The sequence below is a fragment of the Frieseomelitta varia genome, unplaced genomic scaffold, assembly GCF_011392965.1.
Source record: "Frieseomelitta varia isolate USP_RPSP 00005682 unplaced genomic scaffold, Fvar_1.2 scaffold_130, whole genome shotgun sequence".
NCBI classification, from domain to species: domain Eukaryota; kingdom Metazoa; phylum Arthropoda; class Insecta; order Hymenoptera; family Apidae; genus Frieseomelitta; species Frieseomelitta varia.
Genome location: NW_025108973.1, coordinates 60694 through 75301, shown reverse-complemented (window position 1 = coordinate 75301; position 14608 = coordinate 60694). Strand labels below are relative to the sequence as shown.

The following is a 14608-nucleotide window of genomic DNA, read 5'->3' as shown; positions in this document are numbered from 1 at the left end:
GCTTTATTTATAGTCACTCCTATGCACATATTTCGTAATGTTTCTGATTAAATGTAAGATAATTATCCTAGATGCGTCACTGAAACTGCGTTTTTGTATCGTATACAAAACATATACAATTTTGGAATATATAAAATAATTCTAGGAACATGGAATTTTGTACCAATAAATTTACGAGATTTTTCTCGTGGAAACTCTTGAAACTAAACAATAAATTTAATGTGCGATATTCTTCGAAATATTATAAAATAGACGACAATATTTTCGGATTAAACGAACAACAAAAAGAGGTTAGTAAAATTTCAATTTAATTACATCATACATACTATCATACATTGTCAAGACTTACTGAGCTGATATTTGAAACGAATAATTTCTCTGACAATCGAGATATGATTGAGACTCAATTTTTTTTTATTAACATAATTTATCGAACTTGATCAATATTAACAAAGGAAAAACTGTATTTTTTTTTTTACAGCTTCGACAATTAATATTTAATTTTGCGCAAAAAGAGCTTGCTCCAAAAGCAGCCGAGATAGATAAAAAAAATAATTTTGACGAACTCCGAGTAAGTAAAAAAAAAAAAAAACTGTTAAGTGTTTTTGAAGAAAGCACGAAATATTTTAGCATTTAAATTTTATCAGTCATTTAGAATTTATCGTATCAGTATTTAAAAATTAATTTTCAGAAATTTTGGAAAGACCTAGGCAACCTAGGTTTGTTAGGAATAACCGCGAAATCCGAATACGGTGGCACAGGTGGTACGTATTTAGATAACGTTATCGTCATAGAAGAATTAAGCAGAGCGTCAGCAGCTATAGGTCTCAGCTACGGTGTCCATTCAAATTTGTGCATCAATCAAATTCACAGGAATGGAACTGAAGAACAAAAGTACAAATATCTGCCAAAGGTAATGCCCTTGAATCTATATTTACTTTTATTTATTTATTATTAAATATTCTATATTTACTTTTATTTCTTTATTATTAAATATTCTATATTTACTTTTATTTCTTTATTATTAAATATTCTATATTTACTTTTATTTATTTATTATTAAATATTCTATATTTACTTTTATTTATTTATTATTAAATATTCTATATTTACTTTTTATTTATTTATTACTAAATATTCTATATTTACTTTTATTTATTTATTATTAGACATTTATACTTTATATTTCATATTTATTTACTACTGGACATATATTTATATTTTGTATTTATTATATTTATTTTATATTTATTATACATCACTTGCAGTTGTGCAATGGAGAGCATATCGGGGCGCTTGCAATGTCAGAGTCGACATCTGGATCTGACGTGCTTTCTATGAGACTGCGAGCCGAAAAAAGGGGCGATTATTATATTTTAAACGGTCACAAATTTTGGATCACAAATGGCCCCGATGCTGATACTCTTATTGTTTATGCGAAAACGGATCCAAACGCGGCTAAACCACAACACGGTATCACGGCGTTTATCGTAGAAAGAGATTTCGAAGGTTTCAGTATCGCTCAGAAATTGGATAAACTAGGCATGCGAGGTTCCAACACTGGTGAACTTGTATTTGAAGATTGCAAAGTTCCTGGTACTTCAAATTTCTTCTTTCGTATAGCTTTAACCGATCACTTCTATTCACGACTTAATTAACAATTGCAGTGGCAAACATACTTGGACAAGTGAACAAAGGCGTTTACGTGCTATTCAGTGGTCTAGATTTAGAACGATTGACACTGTCAGCGGGTCCTTTGGGGTAAGAGCTTCTACTTTTCAAATGAAAATAATATATTACAGTTCTATCGTGTTTTAATGTATCGCATGTTAGACTCATTCAGGCCTGTTGCGACGTGGCATTTGATTACGCACACACTAGGACACAATTTGGAAAACGAATAGCAGAGTTCCAGATGATACAAGTATAAAATTGGTTTCTCTTTCTTTTTCAATTCCTATACTTGAATATCATTTTATTTCTCAAAGTATTTATATCTAAAGATGTAAACTAATGTTTTAGGAGAAAATAGCAAATATGTATACAAGTTTAAACGTTTGTAGAAGTTACTTGTATTCAATAACTAGGTCTTGCGACGCAGGACACGTAAGTCGAAAAGATTGTGCCGCAGTAATACTTTACCTAGGCGAGTGCGCTACCAAAGCTGCGTTGGATGCAATTCAGATACTTGGTAACATTGCCTATAATTTTAATTCTTGATCAGAATTTATCAGTTCTGAATGTTTCTTCAAATGCATGCAACTCTTTTAGGTGGGAATGGTTATATAAATGATTATCCTACTGGGAGATTTTTAAGAGACGCTAAATTATACGAAATTGGTGCTGGTACCAGTGAAATTCGCCGAATGGTAATTAGCAGAGCCATTAGCGAAGAATACTCATAAACAAAGATGTTACATTCCTTCGAATATCTCGAAAAAATTGTATACAAAATAATGTTTACGTATGTATATTAAATTTGTATAATATCTTGTAGTTCAATGAATTCTCATCCAATTGTAAATTGCTTTATCTTTTATGTAGATCAACAGTGGAATTACGTACTCGTAACGACGTTCATTAACGAGTGACGGACAAGCTAATATACTTAGCATGATGCTGATGTACTCTGCGAGAGTACGATTCGATTCTTCATCCACGCACTTTCTTCGGATCGTGTAAATCGAGATAAATGAGTCACTAGAACGGCACATTCTTAAAACCACGATTGACTAACCTTTCGCGCTATAGGTTGCTAATTTAAGTCAAACTTACGTAGAATCTCTTCCTCTCGGTTTATTTTGTGTACTCTCGTTTACTATTTCTCTTACACTCCTAATGTAGTCTCATTAATCACAGTGCGGTCAAAGTAATTAGATCGAAACTGCTATTGGGAAGAGGTGCTTCCGAGTGGCATTCGCCGGACGTCGTTCAAGAGAGAGGAAAGCTGCTGGTTGAAAATTTCGAAAGATTGACGATCGAAGATGTCCCTTAAGTTTTCGATAAGCAACTTTTACGAAACCTATGTGAGTATGTGATGGCCCGATCAAATCCTAAATTTCTCTTCATTTCATGCCTCTCTGTAATTCACGGTGATGGACTTCACCCTACACTTCTTTTCTTTTCAATTCAATGCACTTTTCTCAAGATGATATTGTGTTAACCTACGGGCATATGTTTCCTCCGTAACTTTGAAGAGAAGAACCCACTGTAATTTGTGCGTTAATAAACAACTTACGTGCAGTGTATGTTTAATTCTGTGCATTCATTCAACATCCGACGACAGTTTCTTGACTCCTCGATGAACGTGTCACGTATAATAATTGAAGCATCTTTAATCACATTGACAATTTACTCGTCGTTCAATGAAAAACTTTAGAAAGGCAAGACTACTCTGGAAGAGTGAAAAAAAAAAAAAAAAAAAACTGCAAGAATCGGTAATCTCTGTGATATTTAGTTTCGTAGACTGTCGTTAATCTTATCGGTAGGCATAGGAAAGGTAGGGAGACCGCAAATGCCAGAGAAATGAGTGCAGGTCGAACCAGAACAATACACACGGTATGCCAATTCGAAATGGGGCCAGAATAGCAGAAGCGGCGGGCCGATAGTTGGGTAACTAAGCTCGCACAAAAGTAAAGCTTGTCAAAATCAAGAGTGGCGGTGCAGCCAGTAGTCCTCGTTTGCCAGTAAGGAGCGTACGGGATCCGATATTGCGCCCCGGGTCGCAAGCCGTACATTCGTATCGTTTCCATCTCTCCCAACGATCTCGCACAGTTCTGTCAGTTTTCTCCTTCATCCTCGGAGGGACTCTTTGTCTCTTCTTTTTTTCTTTTCTTTTCCTTTTCTTTTTCGTTATCGTCTTGCTCTCAATTCTCGACCAAACGGATCGGTACACCTGCGACCTGTGTCCGTTATAAATACGCGACTGCGTTGTTCCGGATAGACGGAGTAGAACATGACGAGGAAACAAACGGTGATCGTGAAGCTTAAGAGATCCAGCACCGGCAGACCTTGGGGGATACGTATCGCTGGAGGTGCTGATTTGGGCACACCGATCGTCGTCACTCGCGTGAGTTCTTCTTCTTCTTTTTTCATCTCACTCGTGCTAAGCAACTTTGCCTCTAGCGATCTGCTGCCATTGGACGTACACAGCTCGTGTAATTGTTGCTTTGTCTAGTATAACGGAAAGCTAGGTGAATTATTTTCTAGTACGCGCAAGCTTCTACTGCTTACGTGTAGCAACGTCTACTTTAAAAAGATACATGTGACTTTAGTAAAGTATTATTTATTGCAAACGGATTTCCGCTTTATTCGCGAAGCAACTGACCATCGTCTGACACTGTCACGCTTTTAAATATACCTATATACGTATACACATGTTAAATCATAATCATGTCTAGCCGACGCAATATGATCTAATCTAATCTAATCTCGTCCATCGTCCCAACGATCATTTCAATAATATTCCATTTAACATGATTATTAAATAGAGCAGGCTATTATCCAAGTGCTTATCGTCTAACTATATTTAATTTCATACTATACATTAATATTGCATTTAATTAGTATATTTTATTGGTATATTGTAATTGTACAATATATACACTGATATATTAACCAAAAAGTCAGAATACAAAAGCTGACACTCACACAGTGTTTCTGTTCCTGAGATTCGTTTCCAACATTCTCCTCATTAACTTATTCAGCTTACGCAGCTTTACAACACTTAACATCATGCCTGTTGAGAGTCGAGCCAACGCAATTTCAGATATTGATATGCTGCACGTTAGTTAACTAACAATAATAATACCTAAAGCTTGGACGCATCAGCAACGAGTGGCTACTTTACGATAGAATTATTTATTGCTTGCAGTCGGAGAACGAGACGCTCCAGAGGGGTGACGTGATCAAGAAAATCGACGATTACGACGCGCGAGATGTGAGGCATGTAGACGCCCAGAATCTTCTTCAAAACTCTGAATCAATAAGGCTCGTGGTCGAAAGGTCTGAGCCGTCGAACGCATCTCGTACCAACATTACCACGTCATCTCCGATTATCCAGTTGAACACTGGCGGCAGGGCTGCGGTCACTAGTCTGTCAGAAAGCAATTCCACCTTTGTTATTATGCGCTCGATTTATCGCATCACTATCGGCACGCTACTATCGCTACGTAACTTGACTATTAACGCTTCGTATTAAACCTCTCCCTACTTCTCTCTCTCTCTCTCTCTCTCTTCTTTTTTCTTTTCTTTTTTTTCTTCTTTTCTTTTCTTCTCGCATACTTCAATCGCAGCGCCTGATTGATAGCTCCATCGTATCAAGAAACATCATCGTTAAACTCGACGATCACTTTCTCTCTTCACACTGCTCCACCGGTAGAAACTGTTCTTTGGAATATCTTCGAACTCGACGCAAAAGACGAAGTAGCACGCTTTGATCCGCTATTGAAGTTTCTAATGTTGAACTCTAACGTTGCTGCTGCGCTGCGCTTGCCATGCGACACTGAAACGAAATTTGTCATTAGGCCTCGATTATGAAATTTATTTATTTTATATATGTGAAATTTATTTATTTAAGTTCGGCGTGTATGGCTGAAAGTGATGGTCGAAATTATCATTATCGAGGCTCTCGTGAGAGGATTTTCTTTTTCACACTGATTCGTTAGTTAAGATACTTTCCCATCCCGCTATAGAGCCAAACAGCCGAAAGTACCGTCGGCATTGCCCAAGAGCCCCGTACCACCGCCGTTAGTCGACGAGTACAGTCAGCCTACATCGTCACCGGAATGCCCTAGCTTGCCGCACGAGCATCTCGACGAGGTTCGCGAAGAGAGAGCCTATTTGTCGCAGGTACTTTGAATAGACACGTACATACTTTGACAACACCAACTCACACACGCAGGAGCGAGCAAACTGCACCGCATTCAGATTCACATCTGATGAAGTCCAATCATGATGAATGTTCGCAACGACGATCGAAGGAAAAGTGTAAGTACTTGCTTGCTCGCTTCTGTTTCACCGGCGATTAATTTTAGCTAGCGTATTTTAAACAAACGATTGAAAATCCACGACGTGAAATCGGCTAGCGTGAAAACTGGGTGCAGCACAGTTCAATCGCAGCGTCGATTTTTTTCTTTTTTTTTTTTTTTTTTAAGGGAAAAAGGAACTCGCTTTCTCCCTTCTGAAAAACGTAAGCGCCGTCTGGTTAGTTTAAATTTCCAGGCGAGTTCATTGGCCCGTAAATACAACAAATTCGAACACGAATCGAAAGGCGAGTGGCGCGTGTCCACGATCGTTGAAATGTATTTATAACAATTCTCTTTCACACCTCTACAAACGCCGTCTCTAATCGTCTCCTCTCTGTTGCCAGTTGAATTCGACAAAGCAACTACCAATTAGACAGTTGTCAGGAAGAGATAGCCTTCCGTGTGTTCCACCAAATTTCGTTTTTCTGGTTACAAATTTATATTACATGGATACTTGTTATACAAATCGTTGGAGTTATAGATTGCACTTGGCAAATTACATGCCGTTTCGAACTAATTCAAACACTGTTGAAATTCAGTAACTCATAATTGAATCACTGAGAGGAGATGACAGACTGACAGAACATCTATCAAACTTAACTCGCCGTTTCCGCGTTCCGTTTTCAAAATTGGCAAACTGCAGAACGCCAATTCATCAAGGGAATATTATTTACTATCCATAAACGATCGGTGAAAATCGGTAAGAGTATTTTAGTCTCCTCCACGTGTCGCTCTGATTTCTTGGCTAAACAGTCACATGCATCTACATACATATATACATATATACACTTTTAGGTTAGTTATGCCATGTCATTTCTACGAGAACTTCGTAATTACTATCAACGTTCGTTAGATGGAATCGTGATCGGAGACGATTCGAAAAAAGCCGTAGGGCATGCATATATGTATGTATGTAGTTTCGTGGCAACACACAAAGGCGCCTTTACCCGTGAGAGACGTTCGAAGCGTGAATATATTTTTGTTGGCCCGCCACGATGCCGGAAAGTCCACGCAGAGGCAGTCGCCACACGCTATAAATATCGCTTTTGCATCGAAACTACTTCTCCGATCCAATACTACGCGATCCAGGACGATTCGGAACGCTATTTCGACTCTGGTCTCCGCTTGAAAATGCGTCTTATTCTTATTGTCCTGCCGCTGATCGCGACGATCGCGAGCGTCGACTTGGAGAAATTTCAGATTTCAATCGCTGTACCTTCTCCATTATTTTGTGAAATAAACGAGCATTAAAGTTCTATGACTTAAAAAAAAAAAAAAAGAAAAAAGAAAAAAGAAACAGCGGAACTTGAAATTTGTATCGTACCTATACAGTTAAGTAATTGAGAGTTAGAAGGAACACTGCGACTGAAGAGAAATTTCCATGATGTTTCGGGTCGGCGGTATTAGTCCAAGGTCGGAAGGTACATCGATCGTCAAACTAGTCGCCTAATTAGAGGACACGTGTAACAATTATCCAAAGCTATAAAGAAAAAAGAAAAAAAAAAAACGAATGAGATAATGACGTGCTTCAAGAATAGTTCACATTCTCAGGCCATTAAGAATATTCACTAGCTTTTTCAGGATTTGGTTCGAATCCAAATGTGACACAATCGATCAAAAATACGTGCAAACAGCAGTGGAAATAGAAATTAATCGTGGAATCGCGAACTGTAATTCGTTCGATTGAAAGAATCGTCTCTCGATAAGCGATATATACATTTTTTCTTTTTTTTTTTTTTTTTTTTATATTCGAAAGAAAGTGCAACGAGAAGAGCTGTTGCGCGGCGACAATAAGGAAGAAGATTTCCGATGAAAATAGTGAAAACATAGGAGAACGATCGAGACACGTCGGTATTACGTGGAGAGGAGAAGAAAGAGCGCGAGTGGAGTCGCGTGGAAAAGACCCAGAGTTAGAGTAGTGCCGCCCGCGCAACGAGACAGTGCGTTAGCGAATATTCGTAAGAACCGAGAGGCAGACCAGCCGCTTCGTAAGGGAAAAAAGTGAAGTAAAGAACTTCTCGGTGAGAACGAGAGGAAAGGGGGAAAAGAAAACGAACATCCTCGATTAAAAGTGTCACAGCACTTGCACGGGTACGAACTTCGTTTTTGATTAGGAAACGATGCCGGCTTACACGACCGTTTATCGTCACAGCATCGAACACCAGCCGAAAGAGGAAGAGGCTGCCGTGTTTTGGGTACGATTACAGCCAATTAGAAAATAAAAGGAAACGTGCTCGAGTATCGGTAATTCATCGAGACGGGAGTATTTGATTAATCGATACTTAACGATCACGTATGTCACCACGTATATATTGCCGTTATTATTATTCCTTGTCACAGTACGATTTCCCGAATCTTTTGAATTGTCGATACTCGTCGGACAAGGGGCAATTTCAATTCGCAAGGAAGAATTTCTAAGGTTCATCCCTTTGACACTTTTAGCTGATAAACTAAAATACCGTACGATCGTTTAGGGCGAAATTAGAGAACGTTGAGAAACGAACGAGAACTGTATTGTTCTCTATGCAAACATTCTCCCTTCGTTTCGTCCGTTTTCATTGGTTTTCGTTCTCGTGTACGAACACGTCGATACGTTTGATTGAAAATGGATACTTTTAACAACAATCGAGAAAGCTACTAACCATAACAGACAAGTTCCATCAAAGTTAGAAAGTAACCATGAAATGATCTAAATGCTGAATTACGTTTGTCGTGCGTCAACCTTGACACCCTCCGTTAAAAGTAGGGCTAGGTCTTGATACTATCCCAGTGACATTGAAAAAGAGACAAAGAAACAAAGTTTTCGCGAGGCTTGCCGTGAAATGGCTCTAAAAACAAAAAGAGGGACGATTCGGTTCTACGGAATAGGAGTGTCACGTTACACGGCTATGACTGATTAATAACACGATGCAATAAAACGCGTGCAAGCACGTTACGGACTCATTGGTATCTTAATCTATTTTCGTAAATGAGATCTGGGTTACTCAAACACAAGAGGGTCATGCAACGACACTCCTACAGCTTGTATTCCTCTCTTGATTTCTCAAACGGTTGCTGCTTCGTTAAAAAATTATTTCAACTTCGTTCAAAATGGTTATTGCAAATAAAGAGGGGGAACGTGTCAAAGCGACACGTAGGAGAACGTAGGATTATCGTCATTGTTAAAAACATTTGAGTGCCGGACTAAATGTAGTTTGAGTATGTCTAAACACCGAAATATCTTTGTTATCTTTTACGAGGTACCTTGCCAATGAAATCTGGAAGGTTTTCTTATTGTCAGAGTTCAAGTTTCAAGTGGCGTCGTTACCGCGAATCGAACGATAAACAATTTTCGAAACAACCCGATTGGCCAAATTTAGTTCGGGGACATTTTACGTAAAATGACGTAAAAACAGCCACTTCCATCTCTAAAGTTACATAGGTACGAACGATTAATGATAATTTTTACGTATGTATAGGGTGAACCGAAAATCACTTTCTACTAAAATAAATCTGTAATTTTTATATTATTTGCTCTGGCAATGAACATTTGAAAGAAGTAATGGAAAAATATCATATTTGATCTTACATTAGTAAAATTAGCTTTTTCTTAATACTTGATGTTTTTATTAAAAAACAAAATAGATGAGAAGAAACGTTTGGCCCAAGTATAGGTACAAATTTGCCCATTAAGATTTTATTCTTTCGTCAGTATTTTTATACTTTTACCCGAAAGGAAACGGAAATCAACAAGAACCTGATCGAAAATTGACAAGCATCGATCGTGACGGTGAAAAGTTTCGTAGCAGACGGAGTACACGTTATTTTTGCCGGCCTAGGGTCCTTCGTCTATTTCGAGAGAGAAATCGCGATGCCTACCCTGTGAGATAATGTTTTTGACCCATTTATTATGAAATAGCGATATAATCGTCATTTAATTCGATACGTGATTGCGAAACCATCGAGATGGAAATCCCGCCGGTCGTGTTCGATCGTTTTTTTGCTTCTGCTTTTCTTTTTTTCTTTTTCGCTTCGTTTCGAAAACAGAGAGAGAGAGAGAGAGAGCCGATAGCGGCTGTGGATTCGGATTCGATCTTTCTATTCTTGCAAGCGAGTCTTATAAATACGACGCGTAACTTTATCCTGCCGTTCTCGCTCTTTCTACATCGCTCCACTTGACATTCTCATTTTCGTCATGTTTCAGCAATGACGACAGCGAGTGATCGAACATCGTTCGCTTCTAGACTAGGTTAGGTTTCGACGATCCTCTCTTTCTCGCGTTCTCCTTCGCCGAAAGATCGTTCGTAAAAACGCAACAACGATACGCATATGTATCTTAGTCTTTGATCATTTTCGCAATTTCGCGTTAGAACGACAAGTAACGTAACCGCGGGAAATATAATACTTGGCAAGCGCTTTGTTCGCAACGCTACGCTACATTTTCTGCAATTTTCTCATTGTACGTACAGACACGAGCCAAGTACACCCCGAGAGAATTTTAGACGCTTTATACCTTTCACCGTCGTGCGTTGCATTTCGTATAGCGCGTGTTTACTTCCGGCTGCAATAGTTCACCAAAAATATCATCACCGTTGTATAATGTTGTCATGGTAAAAATATCACTCGACAGAACCGGCGGGAAAACTATCGGAAGGTGTGTCGACATTGCCGAAATTGGTGGATCATTATTATTTTTACGTCGCAACACTGTTGCTGCAGCAAAATTAACGAGGCATCGTCGATCACCCGTGGTCCCTTAATAAAGGCTTATTTTAGTTTTCGTTAGTATAATTGACACGATTCACGCCTACTACTTCGCTTGTTAGGTTAGTTTTTTTTTTTTTTCTTTTCTTTCATAATTTTATAATCAATTGATCCTTATCGCTTATTTATTTATACAGCATTTCCACGAATAAGTAACGTTAGATTTTGATCATCACCACCTTCATCATTATTGTTATTGAATAATTTACTTTTTCACTTTTATCATTTATTTTATCATTATTGTTGATAATTTGTTTATTTTATAGTACAGGAACTACTTATCCACCATTGTCATTAGTGAGCACAATTGTACTCATTTGTAACTGATAAACATAAGAAAGGGGAGATATTATACGATCTGAATGCTTATTGATTATGTCGATTTTTAGCCGTATCGCACAACTCCTCTGGTCTTGCCGGGTGCAAAGATAAAAAAGGACGCGCCGCTTGGAGAATGTTACTTACGCCATCATCCGAATCCGATGATCAGAGCGGCACCGCATCACTACGAGCCAGCTCATCCTGAAGTCGCTATGAAACAGAAGGTGCGCTATTTTATCCAATCTTGCCTCGATATACGCCTCGGTTTATGGAAACCATTCTCGTATTCCGATTTCACTGAAACAAAAAAAAAAAAAGAAAAAAGAAAAAAGAAAACGCAACGAATTCGTTCGTATTAATTTTTATGTACATTTTGCACAACATCTGATTAGGTGGCAGAAACGGTACTTCAACGTGTCTTGGGACCGAATGAAGTTCCAAAGGTTTGGACCACTTTATTCTCAAGTTGCTTTCGCTTTCGTAACGTCGACCAATCCGACTATTTTCAAAAAACTGCAGTTTACACACGTCTAACAAAATTCATCTCTTCAGTGTTACATTCTTAATCCTTGAATCCGAGGATCTCCTCGCAATTTTCTTTGCATAATTTACAGTGAAACTAATAAAACATCATTAACAATAACTATTATTATCAAAGAATTACCACATTTCAATTAATAGAGTATTTTCAATGTGTTTGACAGTAAATTTGTGATTCACATTGAAAAGACAAAAAAGAGAAAAAAAAGAAAAAAAAGAAAAGAACGCTCAATGTGAGAAAAGCTCGAAGGAAAAAAGTTAAACCGTGCAACATCTCTAATTCTAATTATAGGAATTATCATTTTCTACCCTGGTCAATTTTATTCTTAGGTTGTCCACAAGCAGTTTAACTCGCCGATTGGACTCTACTCCGAGCAAAATATTGCCGACACTATAAAGTGCCAAGCATCGGCTATACCGTAAGTAAGAAATAAACATACGTACGTATATATATAAAACAAAGGTTAATAAAGCCGTGCAGCTTGCAGTAGCGTCACAAAGTTACTAGCATTAATATCATTTGGGTTTTTGCTGAATGCTGCTACTACTTGTCAAACTATTAACTCTGAGCGGTTTATAATCTTGACGCCATTGACTAACGGACATCATTAAAATCGTTTCTCGAATAGTATAACGCATCGAAAGAATGATCTATAGTGCGAGGGACATTAATTGGATTGGTTGTAAATCCTAAAGAGGATTTATCAATTTGTTGGCAATAGAACCGTCAAGGACGCGACACAACCGGGAGTCTGGATCTAGAACAGAAAAAGCACAGAAATCAGCTCTCTTACATCGTTATATATTTGCCTTCTCTAAATGGATAACACTCACGTGCAGTTTGTTTGTTTTCCAGCATTTTCATAGACTTTTCCTTCGTGAAACAGAAACAAGAAATACAGGAGCAGGCGAGAATCTTGAAAGAGCAGGCCAAGACCGCCTCCTCGAAGAACGTGTGGCCGCAATTCAATAAACCAAATTAATGTCTTAGTTCGAGACGTTTTTCGTTGCTTCTCGCACGTCGCAGTATACTCATAGTTTTGAATTCTTTGAAGATTTTCATTGGTGGATCATTGGTCACGTTATTTATTTTAGATCTGTTTCTTTCCCCCTCCCCCTTATTAAAATCGTTTGGCACTTGCAGAGAATAGTTTTCTTTTTTTTCCAACAACAACGTGGCCATTGGTCCATAATTAATACTCTTGATAGTCGTTCGATAAAGCGTTTACTGATTCAAACTCTTTTGCTTTGCAGTTTATTACGCTCTGTCGTAATTAGGGTCGTAAGATAGCTACATATACATATATATACATACTGCAATTTGTGTAGTGATTTTAGAGAAACTAGAAAAAAAAAAGAAAGCAAACAGCAAAGGAAGTTTTTCAAATAACCCCATACTACGCATTTGCATGCTGTACCGTTGGAAGTAGTAATAATTAGATAATTAACCAAAGTCAATAATTAACCAAAAAATGTTCATGAAAATTAGCAGCCTCACTAATTTTTGATACTCGTACAATCAATAAGCAGTTCTCGAGAATTACAGGTTATTGTCTTGTAGAAGTAACTGTAGGTTAGTATCCTACAAACATAGTGTTCCAAACGAAAAAAAAACACGTCATGTAATTCTCGAGAAAAGGCATCAAAGATCTAGTTGAGACATATTTGTGACTCGATTAATGAAAAGGGCATGGAAGCGGTCCGAAAGTCGCTCTCGAACAAACAATTGGCGATATAACCCTGGCTGCTGCTAACCGATCTGACAAAATCGAGGCAAATGAATTAAAAATAGTCCGTGTGTACACATGCGATGGTACAGCCCGAAGAAACCGATGAAGTACGATCCGAGTAAAAGCGAGGCTTACAAGGCTCTGCAAGAGGAAGCTCTCGGCGACACAGTGCAGGAAGTAAGACCGGCGCGTACCGGTGTTTTCTCTCCGCAGAAGATTACTCAAAATAGGGTACGTGTATAGAGTAATTGAATTCACATTTGTCATGTTTGAAATGTTATTCTTTGTCTGATCTGAATAAATATCTGCAGGTATATCGACCAAAGAGTCCAGTTGGACCATACGTAAGTAAGGCTAAATACTACTTGCAATATACTGTACATATGTGTATGATATGTATGTATATGATACATGTATATATATGTACATGACACGCATATGTATGCACGACAGCCCTTGTAATTATGTGAATTATTATTAAAGAAATTCTAAACGCTCCTTTTTACAAAAGATGTCATTAAAGATTGTTGAAATTTACATCAATAATTTGTACGTGTCATTTGCATATTTGCACGTACATATCACTCTTATAAATATAATTCTTATTGCTGAAATATTATTCAAATTCAAATAGTGACCGTGTAGCTATTATTGTGTTGCTACGCGTGCCAAATGTTTATGAAATTCGTTATTGCTTGATAGTACAATTTCTTTGTAGGTAAATACTCATGACGACGATGGCGAAAAAATCCATCAAAGTAACAGCTTCAAGAGGATCATGTATAGTGTTTTGGGACAAACCGATTATTAATTTGCGAACTGACGTTATAAATATACCTAAAATATAAAATATAAAAATATATATATATGTTTAATTTATTATTTATCGCAACAAATATTACTGTAAAAATAACGAAGAATTAAACATGATGAAAGAATTGTTAAAATAACAAGAAACTGTCGTTCAAAGATAAATTAAACATGTAACCCGAGTAGAAGTTTCTACATGGTGCTGCAAATTTTATATGCGAACGAACTACAGTCAACATCAATCAATGTATATTTCATCTTTTACTGGCTGAAATTTTCATAAGAAATCATACAGTTAAATAAACATTCAGTGTGAGTCACATATAATAAAAGGACTATTATTTTATATGACCTTATTACAATCTTTAAAAAAATTAAGTAATAAATATATTACACTGAAAGAGAAAATGTTAGGCATTATTAAAAAGAGAAAAAATT

General features: G+C 37.4%; 2 protein-coding genes and 1 long non-coding RNA gene across 13 annotated transcripts; 2 read left to right on the top strand and 1 right to left on the bottom strand.

Annotated features, from left to right (window-relative positions):
- Positions 1-52: 52 nt before the first annotated feature.
- LOC122529006 (isovaleryl-CoA dehydrogenase, mitochondrial) lies at positions 53-3255 on the top strand. 2 transcript variants are annotated; one of them, XM_043654726.1, is made up of 10 exons: positions 53-290; positions 482-571; positions 692-913; positions 1269-1596; positions 1668-1761; positions 1834-1924; positions 2023-2191; positions 2272-2464; positions 2545-2751; positions 2860-3255. In XM_043654726.1, exons 1-8 carry the CDS (start codon positions 150-152, stop codon positions 2403-2405), a joined length of 1269 nt encoding a protein of 422 aa, XP_043510661.1. In that variant the 5' UTR covers positions 53-149; the 3' UTR covers positions 2406-2464; positions 2545-2751; positions 2860-3255. The 2 variants fall into 2 exon arrangements, with proteins under 2 accessions (XP_043510661.1, XP_043510655.1); XM_043654720.1 differs by having other exon boundaries at positions 2545-3255.
- Positions 2266-7257, bottom strand: LOC122529073. Its single transcript, XR_006306738.1, has 4 exons — positions 5872-7257; positions 4653-5503; positions 3239-4173; positions 2266-3164 (listed from the first exon to the last, which is right to left on the bottom strand). It is a non-coding gene; the product is annotated as an uncharacterized LOC122529073 (long non-coding RNA).
- Positions 2891-14497, top strand: LOC122529018 (PDZ and LIM domain protein 3). 10 transcript variants are annotated; one of them, XM_043654750.1, is made up of 9 exons: positions 2891-3026; positions 4874-5097; positions 5694-5850; positions 11159-11314; positions 11483-11533; positions 11961-12049; positions 13450-13591; positions 13672-13704; positions 14079-14497. In XM_043654750.1, the coding sequence occupies exons 1-9, from the start codon at positions 2985-2987 to the stop codon at positions 14169-14171; spliced, it is 987 nt and encodes a 328-aa protein (XP_043510685.1). In that variant the 5' UTR covers positions 2891-2984; the 3' UTR covers positions 14172-14497. The 10 variants fall into 10 exon arrangements, with proteins under 10 accessions (XP_043510685.1, XP_043510729.1, XP_043510699.1 ...); XM_043654794.1 differs by lacking the exon at positions 2891-3026 and adding an exon at positions 3944-4069 and having other exon boundaries at positions 4874-4944; XM_043654764.1 differs by lacking the exon at positions 2891-3026 and adding an exon at positions 3944-4069 and having other exon boundaries at positions 4874-5004.
- The last annotated feature ends 111 nt before the right edge of the window (positions 14498-14608 follow it).